The sequence below is a fragment of the Drosophila grimshawi genome, unplaced genomic scaffold (genome assembly GCF_018153295.1).
Source record: "Drosophila grimshawi isolate 15287-2541.00 unplaced genomic scaffold, ASM1815329v1 contig_1377, whole genome shotgun sequence".
NCBI lineage: Eukaryota > Metazoa > Arthropoda > Insecta > Diptera > Drosophilidae > Drosophila > Drosophila grimshawi.
Genome location: NW_025062900.1, coordinates 1,470,241 through 1,489,710, shown reverse-complemented (window position 1 = coordinate 1,489,710; position 19,470 = coordinate 1,470,241). Strand labels below are relative to the sequence as shown.

Below are 19,470 nucleotides of genomic sequence, written 5' to 3'. Positions count from 1 at the left end.
AATTCGTTAGAATTAAATACAGATTCTGTTAAAAATAAATAATTGTGACTACTTTAACTCCAATATATGAATAAGAAAGAGAAAAAAATCCTTGAAATTCAATAGATATTTCAATAAAAGTAAATAATACCAAATACTTAAAATAAAGAGAAGAAATCTTTAGTAAATTCTAACTGATTCCACGGAAAATAAATAGTTGTAACTATAAATAGAGAATTAACACCGATTTCTGTAAAAATAAATAATACCAAATACTTTCCACTTCTAAATAAAGAAAAAAGAGTAGAAAAATATCTTTTAAAATTGATAATTTAACTCAAAACTCTCCCATAAGAAACAAATTAATATAAAATAGATATTTAAATAAAGTGAACCAATTATTCGATGCTAAAACGGTTCGTGTCTCAGCTATTTCTATTGTCACCGAGTAAAAAAACAAAAAGAAAGCAAAAAAAACTATATTGCATACTTTTTGAGGCATGCCCCACAATTCTTATATAATGGATGAGTTAACAACGGCGTACGTTGCATGCCACAGATAGAAAATCACACGTTCTGTTTATTTTTTCCTTCCTAAAAGCACCTTTCAACCAAAGAAGAGGAAGAAGAAGCAGCGAGCAGTGTAAAAATGTTGTTTGTCCACATTCAGAGCGACCTTGACTTGTGATGGAATGGGATGGGATGGGATGGGATAATGTGGGAATGTGGGAATGTTAAGTGGAAGATCGTGCCGGGTACGACACTGACCTTTAGACTCCACAACAGCCAGGCACGCACTACAGTTGCCCCAACTCCCCCACCCCTTAACCCTCCCCTCTTCTATTGTTGAAACATTCGCGATTATCCTCGGTCTTGGATAAAAGGGAACCCAACCCAGGCCCAAATGCCTTTGTCCCATTGATATATGATATGGTTATGCGGGTCCTCCTGTGCCACACCACACACCAGCCCCTGCCCCAAACCCCAGCCCCATCCGCAAAAGGCAGCAGCTAATAAAAAATATTTACACATGCGCGCTTTTTGTGCGTGTGCAGAGATGTAGATACAAATGTATCTTGATGTGAACAGCGATGAACTCCTCGGCTCTCCTCCCGTGGGAGAACTCATCGAGCTTGTTGTCGACGTGGTTAAGGTTCAGCTGGAGCTGGAACTTAGGGTTGAAGCAAAATTGGATTAAGCGAGAAATATTTACAGTCTCGGAAAAATTAGAGAAATTTGTTGTGATTTTAAAGATATAAGCCAGAAATTAATAAAGGTTCCTCAGCCTGAATGAGGGAGCTCCGAAGAAAGAGATATTTAATTGTTGTTTAATTCATAAATTTCAATTTCAACAAGCTCCTTCTATCCAATTAATTTCCTTTAAGCAACTGTGATTTCCAGCCTTTAAAATATTGTTATTCTACTTATTAATATATAAAGATAAAAACAAAACAAAGTCTCTCTACACATGCAACTGAAGTTTACACCGCTAAAAATGTATTATTAAATAATTTATCACTTTTAAAAATGCGCAAAATCGTATAAATATTAATTGACGTTGACCAGGCACAGCTAACACATAAAATACAATTATTTTCCACTTGCAACAGACAACCGCAATAATAATTGAAAGTGATTAAAGTTGACCAGATGCGATTAAGAATCGAATATGCATAAATACAGTGCTTACCTGAGACCAGTTCTGTTCAGTTGAGTTCTTTTCAGTTGAGTTCTGTTCGGCTGAGTTCAATTATCTTGTGAGCCCCATTTAGCCCACATTTGGGGTTAACCGTAACGTAACGTTCAAGCCATTAAAAATCCTTTTACACACGCACACACATACATTGTTTGTGATAGCCTATGTTTTAGCTATGCGAAATGTGTGTGTGCCCACAAAGGAACGAGGCAAAGCAAATCGGGCCAAAAACAAACCCACAATTGCAAACCAAACAGACGCCGTTCAACAACAACAACAACTGAAACAACAACCAGCAACAACCATCCAAGAGTTGCTGCTGTGCGAAGCGTGTGCTAATCTTATTTTTATGGTCTCGACGGACTTGGACTTGTTTTTTTGGCGGCTCACATCATGTCAGCCAGCAAGTGCCGAGTGTGTGTGCGTGTGATGTGTGTGTGTCTCATGTGTGTGTGTGGTTGCATTTGAGCTAAGTTAAGTTATTGGCAATGTGTTTGTTGGCGCTCGCTTGTTTGCATATTAGTCACAACGCACGCAAAAAGCCACAACAGCAACAAGGCGCGAGCTGAGAACGATGTGGGGAAGAGTAATCGACTAGCAGTTACCCTGTAAGACAGTAGAGAGGTAATTGAGGTTCCCATTTAACTTTTGTCTTTACAAACACAGTTAGCCATCCTTAATGTATGGAACAACTTTCCGCCTACCTAATATCTCATTGAGCTGATCAATATGATATAAGAAACAAGTTAGAGTGCTCGAGTTGAGACAGCTTAACTAGAACATACCCTGTAGTTATCTGTTAAAGACATAATAGACTCTCCTATTGTAGTTTGTTCAATATGAAAATATAAAAAAAACATAGATTTTTAGAATCTGTGTTTCTTATTAAATCTTAATCAAATTTTTTAAATTGATTAATAATTTATCTTTCGATATGTGGGATCAGCTATCGATCAAATGTAATAAAGCTGATCTGTAGGCCTTGTAGACTCTGAGGTCGTCCTTTTCAAACAGACGAACATGGCTAAATCAATTCGCCTTGTTGATGCTGATCAAGAATATATACACATGGTGGGATCTAAGATGCTTTCTTCTGATTCTTATGTATATACTATATCTACATAAGTGTACTACTTCACATACTTCTTCAAGAAGACATCTTGCTGCTCACCAAAATGCCCCTTCCTTGATCAATTTTCAATTCGTACAGGGTATGGCGGTGACGACTCCATGTAGCAGGTCTGCAGCCGCAGAGTATAACCACAAGAGAGAGAGAGAGGAGTAGGGAGTCAGGGGAGAGTTTTACGGGGTGTAGGATAGAACAACAGACACTAAATTGAGTATTAAACGAAAGAAATGATGTCGAGGCTGCACATCTGAGGCTATTAGAATTAATCAAAAGGATTTGTTAGTGCTTTGCGACCGCAGGCGGTTCAAGTAATGGAGAGCAGCCTGTACTGGCAAAGTAAAAGGGAGGGGCGGGGGGAAGAGAGAGGAGTGAAAAGGGGCTTAGCAATTCGCATAGAAGAGGAACTGTGGGCTGTGAGTTAGTTGTTGGCAGTGCCTCGACTAAACACCAGAACAGCTGAAGAAGTTGCTCATGGTAATGGTCAGAGTCGATGATGTTGTTGCTGTTTCTGCTGCTTGTTCTTGTTGGATGTGCGCGGTTGGCTCCATTCAGCACACTCAGAAAAATAAATTGCTATCAAATGAAAATCGCCCTAAAATATTAAGACTGTTTACTGTTTTTAGAAATATAGAAATATTAGAAACTATATTTCTAAAACTTAGAAAGGCTTGTTAAGATATGCATTTTTAAGAAGTAGAAATCCAAATCCTAATAAAATTCAAAAACAAATAATGAAATTTTTTAGTTTGGCTTTTAAATCGACGTTTAGCTGATGTTACAAAAGAATGTTTATTAAATAATATTAGTAACAAAAAACATTGAAAACAACAAACTGGAAATTAGACATATTTTTAAAATTGTATTTAAAATCCACACTGAGATTTAGAAATGCTAAGCTTGGTTTAGAAATGCTAAGCTTGGTTTTTAGAAAGCTACAACCTTCAATGGCGATTTACTAAAATTCTGGACGATTTTGTCTAAGTGTAGTAGCTGCTGGCCAGAACCCGATATCGTCTAGGAGGATGCGAGTTTTCGCATTTTGCGGTTACTTTTGCTAATAAATTCGTGCTGGCTTATTGATATTTATGATTAGCCCCGGAAATTGTGCTCATGTCTGCCCCCAAACAAACATATATCGTTACAATAATGTTAATCGGCGATGGAATGAATGGCACCTCTCAAAACCTCTCGCAGTCTCAAGTCTGCTTCCTGCTTCTGATTCCAATTGATTGCCATTCGCCGAGGCTTCAAATCGTGTTTCGATTTGTGTGGGTTAAGTGGGTCAATTCAATGACAAAAGGGTGGCAACTCTAATTCACCCAACAGATTTTTATTAGTTTTGCCACAAACCACAAATAAATAACAGCAATAAGCAATAATTTACGAGTTTTTATGCAAATTCTGAAATAGTTTAAGCCTAATTTGATTGCGCAATCTGCGACGAACCTTTATGGAAATTAATGGAGAATTTTAACGAGTTAGAAGTGAATCGGAATTGGTTGGCAGCAAAGGGCTTAAGCGAATAGCCTTAAGCTGCTAATAAATGTACAATATTTATAGTAAAAGGTAACTTTTATTATTATGCTTACACTTGGCGCTCAACATTTATAAATGTATTAAGCAATAACTGTCTTAAAATTAGTATTATTATTGAGTGCACATCATATAAATCAATCTGTTAGAACTATTTGTTAATCTTATAATCTTCCATTAACCCTAGGTCTTAAAGAAATTCATGTCCAGTTGAGGGTTTATTATGTCCTCAGAGTTGATAACATGTTCCCCTACACTCGGAAACAAATTCGAATGATTATATTTAGTTTAATTGACTTGTTATATAAAAATATTATTTCCCATATTTGTTTGGCTTATGTGTCTCTATTTAGATTCATTCAAAGTGGTTTTGTACATTGCAAACGTTGTAAAATATTACAAAATATATATTTCTGGCTTATAATTGTGACATAAGTGCTATGCACTAAAAATAAAACAAGCCCAATCAATTCATAAATGAAAAAGCTTTTAGATAAGCATGGTTCCAGGTAGTGCTTACAAAATTGAATAGTTTATTTTTTAATGCCGTGCTGGCCACAGAAATAAATGACAGCCAAAGGTCTTGACCGATGACTGGCTTTTATAAAAAGAAAAATAAACCTCTTTTCAGCCCACGCCAAAAGTTGACTGTTAAAAAATACAAATTAAAACTGCAAAAATTGAGAAAAAAACCGAATTTCAATTTCGCATACGATTTTTCAACGTGTTTTTTTTACAGGCTTTCAATTTCAAATGCGATAAACGACAACAACAAGAAAAACATCTGCCAGTGGCTGTCACAATAATCGCAAAAGATTGCATCGTGCCCCCCAGAGGAGAGTAAAAAGCGAGAGAGAGATAGATAGACAGAGAGAGAGAGAGAGAGGAGGCGATCAGTATTCACATTCATAATCAAATTCAAGACCAAACCGAAATCGATTTCGACTTCAACGATCAACGCTTTGGCACATTTGGCCTTTGGGCTCTTTTATGCCTGTTTTCCGATATCATCTCGTTGTTGTTATTTTTGTTTTTCACTCTGTATTTGTTGTAGTGGCAATTAAATTGCGAAATAATCATTTTTATTGCTCGCTCGCCAAATGAAATGAAAATCAATTGGCGTGCTTTATTGTATGCGCCCTGGCAGAGTATAGAACAGGGTATTAACGATATATTATTATATTTGACACAAGCTTTTAAAGGGTAATATTATAGAATTTACATTTTGCAAACTGAACACAATACATATTAGTTTAGAACTTCATAAAACAATCTAACAATCAATCAATTTAAATTATCTTTTTGCTTTTATTAGTAAACCTAATACATTTGATTATCAAATAAATAGAGAGGGTATTTAATGATCGTTGCCACTGTTTTAAGTGTTTCTCTTGTGTATTGTTATATGTGTGCTTAGTTATATATAATATTTCTTTTTGTTATAGACGACAGCTTGTTAATTTGGCGTTTATCCAACTGCGGCGTCTGCGACATCTGGGCGTGAACAGGTCGCAATAATTGGCAACAGCCAACAGTCAACTGGCAATTGGCAACAGGCAACAAGCAATTGGAAATTGGCTTTCCCATAATAACTGAAAAACTGAGTGAAATAAAAAAAAAAAAGACGAGCGCATTTCGAGACCTTCGAGACGTTCATTGACCCATCGAACGTACCGCGTGTGTGTGTGTGTGTGTGTGTGTGTGGGTGGGTGGGTATTGTACTAGCATCTGTCCCCTATACACCAACACCCTCTACTCCCTCCCCCCTCCACCCCTACCACGACTCTCTCTCTCTCTCTCTCTTTCTCTCTCTCTCTCTCTTTCTATTTAAAACCCACTGACTAAGTTAAAATGGCATGCGATTTAAGCTTGCTGTGGCAGCATATGAAAAGTAAAACGGGGCGATAGCTTGTTAAATGATTAAGAGGCGTTGCATTAGCATTTAACCCGCCCCTCCCCCGCCCCCTGTCGTTCCTGCTCCACTTTTATGACGGCGCCGCATTAGAAAGTTCGTGGGAAGTGGAAGTCTTTTCAAGTTGCAGCATTTTGAGAGGCAGTCAAAAGTTTTTGCCATGCAAATGCCATTTCATAAAGGAAGCGCGGCAAAGACTTGAGAGGTGGTAATGAAAAGCGCTAATATTGCCAGCCAAGACGGACGACATGTGCACACTTGCCGAAAAAATCCACTTCGAACTCCACATTGGTTTTACTGCTGCATCTGCCGCATATCCTTAATAAAATGTATCTCTTATTTGTATTCTTTCCCTAATTTAGGACTCGTTAGTAGAGTATTGTGCTTAGTACACTCAGAATAAAAATCGCCCACCATTTTAGTTAATGATAGATAGTTTTCCTTGTTTTTAGAAACAATTTCTGCACATTAAGAATTAAATTTGTAAAATTTAGAAAGGCTAACTCTAAATCGACAAATAAATCGAATATTAGAATTATTCTATGGTACACAAAAATAAAACAACACTCTTGAAATTAGGCATATTTTTCTAAATTTGAGACAAATCTGCACTTTTTAGAAAGCCACAAACATGCAAATTTACTTTCAAAATAATTTGGTGATTTTTTTTAAGTGTACTTATTACAAGCTAACAATTTTACAAATAAATAACTAATGCTCTTGATATGGAAATGGTCTGCACACTTTTACTCTTAGCAACTTGGCTCTATGTTCTCTATACTTGGTGCGAGATTACGAAAGTAGCTATTATTTTTTACAGTATACGGGACATGTGTGTGTGTGCTGCAAGTTTTATGTTAATTGAGGCAATGCGTCAATGGCATTCAGTGCTCTTGCCTCTCTTGTGCTATTCTGTCGACTGCAAAATGCAAGTTTGGGTTATGTCAACTGTGAAAAGCGCCTTGAAAAGGTGACAAACAGTTGCCAAGAGCTCAACGAGTGGAAAACTTGTCTGCCTCGACTTGATGATGATGATCTGACTTGATGCTGATGCTGATGCTGTTGCTGCTGCTGTTGCTGATGTGTGTGGGCCATCTTTATGAGCCACATGCTGCCTGCAAAAAACACACAAACACAAAAAAAAACCTATTCAAGTTTTCAAGTAGAAATTAAAAAAGTTTCATCAAGCTGCGACACACAAGTGAAACAGCATAAAAGTTATGCGAATCAATTTAAAATAGTTTTATGTATATAGAATTAATCAAATCGAATGCAAGACACTTAATTGGTGTATGGGTGTAAAAGTTACTTTCTGTTGATGTTCAATGATTAACAACCTAAAGAAGTCCACAATTTATATTCCTTGAATTCTGATGTCTCTGGCATTACAACTATGCGAGATATCTCGCTTAACAAATATATAAAACATTTTGTGCTCCTAAATTTAGCACAATATTTTAAAAAGTATTCGCTTAACAAAATATCCAAATATTTATAATATCATAAAAAGGAATGCTGTAGTCGAGTGAGCACGACTACAATATAATTTTGAAGACTTTATCACGATTGCGAGAAAACATAATTCTTGGTAACTGTATTAATAGCCAATTTCTATAAATCTAGATCTATTGATAGTTTTGAATGAATAGCAAATTAAGAAATTGTAAATTAAACATCAAACATCAAAAGCAAATGTGATACGTGCTGAAAAGCGATTGCATAAGAAAATGAAAAACATATTAATATCTGCGTATGTCTCTGTATATACAAATTTTAATATATATATATTTATATATATGTTATATAGATATAACAACGAAATTTTTCTTTGGGCTCGCCAATTTCACATGCATAAAACATCAAACATTGTGCTAATAATTTGTGTTGTTGTTTCGCATTTTTTGTTTATTTTTATTGCTATTTGGCTGTTTAGATGCTTGGCAATTTTGCGAGTGGGCGCCATTGGTTGCCAATTTGGCGACAGACTGTGCCACGCGTGGCAGCTGCAACAAGTGCCACAAGTTTGATGATTAATGCTGGCTATTTTTGGGCGGACTAAAACAGAAACTGCCAGTTGCCAAAGGAAGTCACTCTTGGTCACTCGACACGGTAGCCCACAAAGATTTGTGACTGCAAATTGGGTCAAGCTATCCCCACTGGGATCTTAAATGTAGCTGCTGCTGCTGCTGCTGCTGCGGCTGCTGTTTGTCGCCGGCAGTTCAAAGTTCTGACCCGACCCGGATATGCAGGCAGAGGCAGACAAATGGAGAGGGAAATGTCGGGGCAAAAGCAGAGCTGCAACCCAAACCAAAACACAGATCCAAAACCAAACATAGTAAAACTCAAAGAGATGCCATCAAAGGCGCGCCCTTGTCCGCCTGGGCCAGACCTGATCTCGACTAATCGACGATGTCTTCGCCGTTGTCTTCATTGTTGTCTGGGAGACCTCCTTGCTTGCCTTTGAGCAGCATTCAGTGCTGTTGTCCATGACTGCATTCTAGAGATGAGCGCGTGAGAAAATCTTTGGACAGACACTTAACAGTAAGTAATAACAAATTGATCAATAATCAAATACAAATATAAATAATACATAATAAAATCAGTTCTACTTTGATCCTTGTCATCATTGATATTCGTTATTTAATTAATAGTCAAAGAAGTAGAAAGTCTTGTCACTTGCCAATCTACTTGCAATCATTACGTTAGATCTTCTCCCCGACCCCTATTTTAATAGCTTCTCAGATTCGTGCGTGATTTTTCTATGGATTCTTCAAACTAAATTACATTCATTATGTAAGTCATATATGAAGTCCATTTAAAACTGATCCCTACCTCATCCCTGTCTGTTCTCCAACATGTTCCTTTCACTAACCCAACTATCGTTGATCACTCAGCAATTTCTTCCATCTGTAAATAAATCTAATCTTTCATTTGTGCATCTCGGACTGTGGTCTGGTTTGGCCAGGTCTGGCATTGTGTGCACAATGTTCAGTTGTTGTTCCTCGTCTTGTTGCTCGTCTTGTTATTGTTTGTCAAACATGCCCGATTAGAATCGACAGAGGCAGCAGCAGCAGCAGCAACAGCAGCAGCAGGGGAAGTGGGCGGATGGGGAGGAGAGGTTGCTCTCCGACAAACGTGTAATAAGCGTGTATTACAATTATCTCTTATCGCCTATCAGTGAAACGCCTCAGCTTATGCAGCGCTTTATATATATAGATATACATATATATTTCCAATTGTTAATCTCTGCGCGCATATCTCGAACGGAGTTCAAGTTCAAATAGCCAAACACTGAAAACCCACGTTGCCACACTTTGTGGCAACCTTGTTGCGTCAAAAATATCAAGACTTTAAAGCGATCTACGATTTAAACAGCTCTGCAACCAAAATCTAAGTTTTATTTACTGAAAACAAACTGCGAGAAATACAAAGTAATAATTGTTAACTTTAAGAAACAAATGAGTTCAGTTTTCGACAAACAGAAAGTTTGTTTTTGTTTTATTTCCAACTTCTAGCTCATATATTTTGGCGAGTGTATTTGCTGATAATTAAATGCGGCGTAATGCGATGCACGTGAGTCAGACAATGGACCCGCAAAGACCCCCGTTTGAAAGTTATGTCAAAGCAGAAGCTTATTGCGTATGTGTGTGTGTATCATGTGTGTGTGTGTATGTACTATGTGTGTGTGTGTGTATTATATGTGTGTGTGTGTGTGTGTTGTTAGCTAATAAGCACGTGGCCGATTCGAGCAGGTAAATGCTTCAACTGGCTCGTAACTAGAGGCAGACTTGGTTGCAGTTGGCCACAAAAACTGACGCGACGGCGTCGCAGTTTGATTGATTGAATACAACACACACACACACACACACGCACACACACATACACACACACACACGCACACAGACTCAGGCATAACAAAGCGCACTTGATAGCTGATGCACTTGGTGCAATAATCCCCTCCCATTACCACCCAATTAGTATTGCTTGTTCATTTTTCTTCTTTTTTTTGTTGAGGAAAACCTCATCTATCACAGCTCCTCCATTCCCATACCTCCATCCCCTCCTTCCCCATCTGGAAGTCTTCCCTTCTGTGCATGCAATTTGATTAACCAAGCGTAGCCAAATTTCTGTGTCAAAAAGCCAAAAATTGTCGTGTCTGGGTTTTAATTTTGAAGATACCCTTAGAGAGGGTATTATGAGTTGGTTGTTAAGAAGAAAAACTTGAAGAAATAAATAAATCTTGAATAAATTCCTACAAATATGATACAGCTGATAGAAAAGGATTTGAAGTCGCCTAATTGCAAGTTCCAAGAATATATTTTATTTCCTTTTCTAATTTTTCAAAAATACTGTTTACTTTTAAGAAACCTTTTTAGGTTTTATAATCTCATTTCTACACATTTTATTTATTTTATTTATATATATCTTATATTTACTTCCACATTTTGGAAATAAATGTATATTTATAATTATATTTTCATAATTATCTTTATCATACGAGTCAATCTAATCGATATGTTTTCTATTTAACTATCTATCGATCCTAAATATAAATATAATAATAAATAAATGTAAATATAATAAAACTGGAAATACTCCCTATATAACTATAGATATGGATATAGCTATATAGATATAAATATAGATTTAAATTTGAAGGGTATTTAACATTCGGCTAATAGTAAATTTAATATTTGTTTATTTTTGGCGCATTGGCTTAATTGCCTTGGGGGCATTCGGGAGGTTTATTATTACCGGTTGACCTTAGCGCCAAAAACATTTCTTGCCTCATCTGCATATGTGTGGCGGGGCATGACAGGGGTGTGACAAGGCATGGCAAGGGGGAGGGGTGTGTGTGGGGGGAACTGTTGCTGCCAGCTTCGATTATGAAATCGCGCGTTTTTTTTGCATTTTTTGCTCATAAATTGTTTGCGACTGTTGACTATTTTAAATTTTTCAACTGTGATTTTTTGCGAGTGTGTGTGTGATGTGTGTGTGTGATGTGTGTGAGTGTTTGTGTGTGTGTTGTGCTGGTTGTTGTGTGCTTGTCTGCCAAACGAGTGGAAAAATGAGACAATGTCTGCAGGCTCGGCTGGCGACTGTGCAAAATATGACTTTTATGCAAATTGCTTTTGTAAATTTGCCATTTTTTTCCACTGTGTGCGGTTTTTCCTATATACCCCTAGCCCATTCCCCTTCCCCTTCCCCTCTCTCCTCTTAGTCTACCACACCCCCTCCCCCTCCCCACCCCCCACATCCCACACCCTGTCCACGTTTTGCTATTATTTGAGTCGCTTTGCAGTTATTGTAAACCAATTTGGCGACGTGATTGTCTTTTGTCTTTGCGGCAGTTACTTCTTGGCCATCGTGTATTAGCCAAGTGGGCGTTTCTCTTCTTTCTCTTCTCACTCTTCTCTCTCCTCTCACACTTCTCGCTTTGGGCCTTCAGATGCGACGAGACTTGTCGGAAGTGTCGGAAAATGGGTGCCTGACTTTTCACAGACTTTTTCGCGTTGGGTGTGTTTCGACAATAGGTGCTAACGCTTTTCCAAGTTTTCCTTCAGACAAACAGTAATGTTGATCAAGTATATATGTACATGTATTATTTATTTTATAACCATATATTTATTTTATTTATATTTAATGCTGATCAAGAGTATAATTAAACATTCTGCTATTGTTATTCAGTTCCCTTTCAAATACCTTATATAAAATCGATTTAACTTCAATCAATAATTTAAGCAACTTTTAATATAATCAATACAATTCGCACTTCAACTTAGCAGCTTTCTGCCATTGAGAATAAATACCGTTAAAAGTGATATATGCTAATTGAGTTAGCTAATGTTGCTGCCAAATTGGCTAAAATGACCCATTTGTGCTGCCAAAAGCTGCCACAACTTTGATCATAAAGCAAATTAACACTTGCGCTTACTGCCAAAAATAAGGCAATTCATTTCATTTCATATCGTTTCATTTTATAAGATTTTTGTTCTGCGTTTTGTGTTTTGTATTTTCGAATGTGGCCCACGCAAAACACAAAACGCAAACCGCAGCAGTGGTCAAAATCGTTTGGGCCACAAAACTGGCGCAGACACTAAATAAGCCAACAAAGACAACGACGACAAAGTGTCTCCAAAAATAAATATATACTAAAGATTCCTCTCATTCCCCTCACCCATCTTGTTGCCAACTTGTTACGCATTACGGCTAAAAAGACCCAATTGAAAAACGGCCCGAATCCGAGTTCGAATCCGGCAATCCAACATGCATCATCATTAACAACAATTGTTGTCATCTTTGTTGTTGTTGTCGCTTTTTCGCATTTGTTGTTGTTGTTGTTGTCATTTTAATGTTGCGGTCGCCGGCATGTCTATGTCTACACATTTATTTATTTTATCGTATTTTATTTTATTTTTTGCATCTATTTTGCCAAAAACTATTTATTTCGCTTGACGCGTTTACTTGATTTCCATTTGGGGTATTATAAATTTGTCACGCGACCTGTTTATTAAACTATTTATAAGCATTTTATTTCGCATTTGTTTAATGAACTATTTTTCATCTCTAATTTATCAGTTCTTTTTATTGGTAGTTAGCGCTTTCCAATTAAAATGGCAGAAGGAAGTCGAGTCGATTTAGCTCAGGCTGTCTAAAACTGAGCTCAGCTACTAGAGGAGAGCTATAGACTTGTAATTTGGAATATATTAGGCAGATCGGGTATTTTTTATCGATAACTGCAATAACGACACTAATCGATTTCCGATAGTCATAAAAGAGACAAATGATCAGCTGCAATAATGTTATCAAAATTGAATAAGGATCACAAATTGAGTTTATTTTAAGCAAACTTCTTACTCTATTTCTCTCTCTTTCTACGTCTCTCTTTGCCCCTTCCTCTCTCTCTCTCTCTCTACCTCTATCTCTGGCTTACAAATTGCAATTAAAGAGTATTTTGGTTTCGTTTTGAACGCAATTTGAATTTGCTTTTGCATTTTGTTTACTTTGCTGCCAATTTTTGCATTCGCTATTTTATTTTGTGTGTTTCTGGCCAACATTTCTTGGCAGCGTTTCTGGGCTGTTTTCTTTTCTTCTTCCTCGTTTTTTTTTGTCACTGTTGGCCAGCTGTTTGCCGGCTTTTAACTATTTGTTGCTATTGTCTTTGTCTTTGTTGTTGTTTTGCTTTTGCATTTGTATCTCAATTGGGTTTTTACCTTTTTGTGGAGAACAATTTGTCTTGACCATGTTTTAATCCTGGCTGTCGTCCGCTTATCGTGACCAATGTGGCCAATAAATTTGCGCCTCTTAAGTCTTAAGTCTGCCCACAGGGCCGATAATTTGTGTGCCGTATTTGCACATTGACCATATTTTATGGCCAGAATGGCCTTTGAGCCATTTCTGCACTTGCCAGCAAATAAAATCAAAAACAAACAGCGACCTATTTAAAATGCAGTCAGAGTAAACAAATCGGAGAATCTTAATGCTAGCTTGCTTTGGAATTGGTTAATAAGTAGAGATTCCTGTCTCCTTCTGCTAATTTGATTACTTTATTATGTGTTATATCTGTATTTATTTTTCTTTCAGATTATGTGATTATTTCATTCTCATTTTCATTGCTAAATTGATTGCTTTGCTATATATATTGTTACTACTATATTATATCTTTATTATGTATTTTATGTTAATTTATTGTTAATTTTCAATACTAAACTGATGACTTTAATTTCTGCATATAGCATGATTATATTTTATATATATCATATATTTATTTCGTTAAAATGTTCAGTACTAAATGGATTACTTATTTATTTACTAGATTTATATCTCTATCATCTGTTAGTTCTTTTATCCGCTTGAATTAAGTATTGATTTCAATTCAAGAATTGTATCCCCCTTGAACTTGAACTTGGCCCAGTGCTTTTCTTTGAGTGTACTCCACAATACAATTCCCATTCGCATACACTCCTATGGAAAGTGAAAAGTGATCCGAGCTCGGAGCCAAAGTGTAAATCATGTTGAACACAATTCTCACACGTCTCGAACAAGATCTTAAAAGTAAGCCAGAAATCCACAAAACGAATTCATCCACGAAAGCGTTTAGTAAACAAATGCTTGAAATCAGCCAGGGGCGGGGCTTTTCAGTGGTGCATAGGGGGAAAGGAGGAAAGGGGGCCAAAAGCGACACTTCCACTTTCACTAATTGACAATTCTGTAGTTCAATCGGAAAAAAAGAAACAAAAAACATAAAAAAAGACCGCAGACACCAAGCAGACAAACAGACAAACAACCAACAATAACAAAATGGAACGTGCTTTCAAAATGCAATAGATATAGATATATAGATAAAGATAAAGATAGAAATAGAGTGACTGAGAGAAAGAGAGAGCAAAAGTTACACTTGACGCCCCCACAAAAAATATAGAAAAACTAAAACTGGGTTAAGCGTCGAGCTTATCGATAAATGGATTTGGTTTAATCATTAAACTCGAAAGGAGACCGCAAAGTGAGCAATATAGGAATAGATGAAGGGTGTGCAACTGGAACGGTTCAGGCTCGGATTCTGCTAATCACTAAATGCAAAAAGCAAAAAGAATCTACAAAAGTGATCAGTATTTTTAGATGAAGGGTGTTAAAAAGATTCCGAGAATCATCAATCATTAAATGCAAAAAGAATCTACAAAAGTGTTCAATTCTAATAGAAGTTTATAAAAGCAGGTTAATTCTAATTACTAATGCTTAATAATATATTGATTTTCGTTCACGTTTGTATTTTGAATAACGTTCCGGTTCCTGTTCCAAGTTCATACTAAAATCAAAAAAAATGTTGAATCTCGATTGTGATTATAGTTTCGATTCCAACTTTTCCTTCTTTTTAGACCACTTAGAAAAGTTAAATTTACTTTTTATTTATTTAAAAACATGATAGTTTATAAATTTGAAATCTAAAAAGTATCTGTAAGAATACTTCATCAAAAGAAGTATCTGCGTATCTGCCGTAGACTAACTGTGTAATTATATTTGTATTCCTCAGTTCCTCGTGCAACTCACAAAATGTATCTGAGTCTCGTTCTGATTGAGTGTTTGAGAACTCAACTTGCTTGCAGCTCAGACCTGCCACACATTCCAGACACACCAATCACACACCATACTCATACACACCACATTCACACACACAAGCACACACACTCAGCTCACAACAAATTGAAACATTAAAAAAAAGAACGAGTGATTTTTAAGGGGAATCTGATAGAAATGAGCAGCTCCAAGAAATATTTGTTGTTGTTATGGTTTGGTGCTGTTTGTTGTTGTTGTTGATGCGCTTGTTGTTCTGCTTGTTGGCGTGACTAATGCATAAAAACATGTCAAACAATTAGGAGAAATGCATTAATCATTTTAAGACCAAAGATCGTACAAAACGCCCAATAAACACACCCAGACGGACACAGATACACACTCACAGATACAAACACATACACACACACAGAGATGAGCTGTCAAACTTTGCAGCAAGCAACAAGTGAGAAAGCTGCAGTCGAGTGAGCCCGACTACAATATACCCTGTAGTCAGTTGTTTTATATAAATTATATATATCGACTCTGCTGTTTGCTGCTGATCAGGAATATATATATAGCTTACAAGTTCATAGAGCCTGTTACATAGTTATGCAGAAAACCATTAAGCCCTTTTTAATTATTTTTAATGGGTAAAAAATAGACGAGTTGAATTAAATAAGTCCAAACAGGAGATGGCTGAGAGACATGAGAAGAAACCGGAAGCCGTTTCTTATCCATATATATATATATATATATAAGATATAGAGACACATAGAGAGTGAGAGAGAGAGATGGGGAGAACTTGAATTCAATAGAAAACGTATGCAAAATTCCAGTGTTAAACTCTTCTACTTAAAAACTTATGTCATACTTTGTATGGGTGTGTGTGTATATGTGTGTGTGTGCAACATAGTGTCAGAATTCAGCACAGTTGAGCATTTAAAAAAAAAAGGAAAAGAGGCTTAGCCATTGTCTGATTGTCTGTTGGGGAGACAGACAAATTGACTGCTGGCGTTGAGAGTTGTTGTCCATCCACAGAGCAAAATACGCGACTAGAAAACCAACCTGTTGACAGCATGACGAAGCGACAGACTGAGGAACGGACAAAGTGACAAACTGACAGAGAGACAGACAGACTCCGTTTATATAATACACGCAGAAAATCGAAATACTTTTGACGCCAACTTGTTATGCATAAAATATATAGCTCAAATTTTGGGCAGAGTTTTTTTTCCATGCACTTGGCAAAAAAATCGCCCAACATATTAGAAAATCGCCTAAAAAATATATAGTTTTTCAAAATAATTTCTAAAAAATAAGGAAAAAAAATATAATTTAGAAACGCCCAAAAATATGACATTTTTATTCCAAAAAATGTATTTTAGTAAGAAAAACATTTCTAAAATGTAGAAAAAAATAAAATAATTAACACAAATGTTAGTAAAGGAATTATTTTATTGATTCGAACATAGAAAAAAAACATCCTGAAAATTAGACACATTTTTTTCCAAGTTTTAGAACAATTTAACCTGAAATTTAAAAATGCAAACAAAATGGTTTTCGTATAAAAACTTTGGCAATTTACTTTCTGAATAATAAGGCACCAAAAGTCAAATTTAGGGCAATACTTTTTCTGAGTGTATATATATATATACATATAAGTTCTGTATATTAGTTGGGGTGTCTTGCAGTCACTTGACAAGATCATTAATAAGATTTATGCGCTATTAGCTAAGGCAGCCACAGGCCATAAATAAAATGCAAGCGAAAAATCCAACTGAGAACTGATGGAGAACTGAGAATTGACTGAGAACTGAGCACTGCTAAGAGGTTTTTGAGTTGTTTGGGGCATCTTTGGCCCTGCCAGCAGGCAGCAGACAAGAAGATGAGGCGGCAACAAACCCGTTGACAGACGCACGCCCCTTTAACTGGCTCCCAGGCAAATCAACTGACACCTCGCACCACTTCCCATGAAGACCATATCCATAATATATTTCCCAAAAAATATATAGATATATATATATACATATATATATGTATAGATACTATAATATTTGAAGTTCTCCTTCTGCAAAGCTCTCTTATTTTATATTTTTCATTTGATAATATTTGTTTTTTATATTTCATATTTAATTTAATACTTCCTGTTAACCACGATTTGCCATTAATTTAGTCATGCTTATTATCTCGATTATGTTTCATGCCTAATTTGATCTTGTGAATCATTTGTTTGTTGGGTAACTTTGAAGATTTGCGGCGCCAACGAACATCAAAATTGTGATTACAAATTGAGCAAAAATGCAAGCGTAATATTTTTAGTACGCTGCAATGGAAGTATAGAAAATGCGGTTTTACAGTAACATATATATATAATATATATACATATATATAACAATTAAATGTAAATTTCATATGTGCTTAAGTTCCAAGATCAAGAAAAAGCTAACAAGTACAATGCCAGATCAATGGGACGCTCTCAGATTAGATGATATATATAATATGAAAAAGTTCTTTTTATCTGATTGCTATTATTCACGGTTTTTCCCAATCTATGCAATAAATGTTGAACGATTTTGTGTTAGAACATTTGTTTAATAAATTATATAGTAAAAAATAATTTAATAACTAATAGATAAGCTAATAAACAAAGTAAAATATGTGAAAAAATGTGCGACAAGCAAGAATTCAATAGTTAATTAAATGATATCAATTAAAACGAGCTCAAATTTGCAGCTTGAGAGAGGGATATATTGAAAAAGAGGGAGGGAATGGAGGGTGGCAGGGGGTGTGATGGGGTTGTTGGAGTGAGCTAGAGCACGAGTTGTAGTCAGATGCCAATTAACCAGAATGCTTCACAAAAGCTTTTGCAGCTTTGCAGAATTCTGATTTGCCAGACAAACATTGAAATGCCGTTGTTGTAGTTCTTGTTGTTGGCGCCACTTTGCCTAGCCCACATGCTAATCGGATTGCACAAATACTGAGAGCGAAACTGTATATGTTTTGTATATTTGCATAGCAAAATGCGTTTGCAAAGTCGTGAAAATAAATCACTTTAATTGTCGCCTTTAGATAACGGCGGCAACGACAGCAGTGCAGCAGCAGAGCAGCAATGCGTGCACCTTTTATTAGGTGAAATTACACACACATACGGACACACACATACGCATGCGCGAGATGAGATCAGCTTATCAATATACTATAAATAAATATGAGACGACGTCGGCTGCACAATTTGGGCGCAGGCGCTGAGTCATTTGCGAAGGAGAGCACAAAACACAAAACATAAAGCATAGCTGCGCTTCAAACACGCACGCACACAAACGCCGGAAACTAAAGCAAAGCCGACGCGACCACCGAAAAAAGTGATATCACACGCACGTTGACGGCAAGAGCGCGCGAGAGCGAGCGAGAGATTGTCTAAGGTGATTTGCATGCAAAGTAAGTCCTCCGTTACATTTTGACACCCACACACACAAAGACAGACTCTCCCAATCAAAGACACGCATGCGATGCAGTCGTTGCGCACAAGCATACGCACACAAGCGCAACGATCGTTCAAAGAGAGCGCGAGAAGAGAGAGAGCAAATTAACGAAGCTTTTGCTGCTGGCTGCTGTCTGCCGCTGCCCTCAGAAAGAAGAGAACTGTCGACGCGTTCACATCGCACTAAAAACGAGCGCGCATCGTTTTCGCAATCAAACTAAAGAAATTATTTAAAAAGACGCGTCTTCAACACAAAAAAACATATAATGTTCATCATTTGAAAATAAAAGTCAAAAGTGTGTGCAAAATTAAAAAATATACATATATTTAAAAAAAAAAAAGTAGAGGCAATCTAAAAGTGTAACAGGAAAAAAAAAGTCGGCATGGTTCACAAAATATTTTTAGCCGTTAAAGAAATGCCAATTTGACAAGCAGCCGGTTCACAAATTGACAGCATTTTCTGAAAAATTAACAAAAAATCTAAATAAATACAAAACCCACAAATAAGTCGAGTTGAGTCTGAGCAGCTGCTGCACAAGAAAAAAGCAGAACAAAAAAAGTATTGAAATATTTCGTATTTCGTAATTTTTTGTAAATAAAAAATAAATACATATATAGAAAGCATAATTAAATAAACGACAATTTTGATAGAGGAAACAAATACTAAGTGAAATAAAAATAATAAT

The 19,470-nt window shown here is 36.3% G+C and overlaps 1 protein-coding gene across 1 annotated transcript in view; it reads left to right on the top strand.

Moving 5' to 3' along the window:
* Positions 1 to 1,048: 1,048 nt before the first annotated feature.
* The window catches only part of LOC6562691, a 39,473-nt gene continuing 21,051 nt past the window's right edge, over positions 1,049 to 19,470 (top strand). Inside the window, exon 1 of the mRNA XM_032735886.1 lies at positions 1,049 to 1,156. Coding sequence (XP_032591777.1) covers positions 1,049 to 1,156 — 108 coding nt within the window. The remainder of the gene's footprint in view (positions 1,157 to 19,470) is intronic.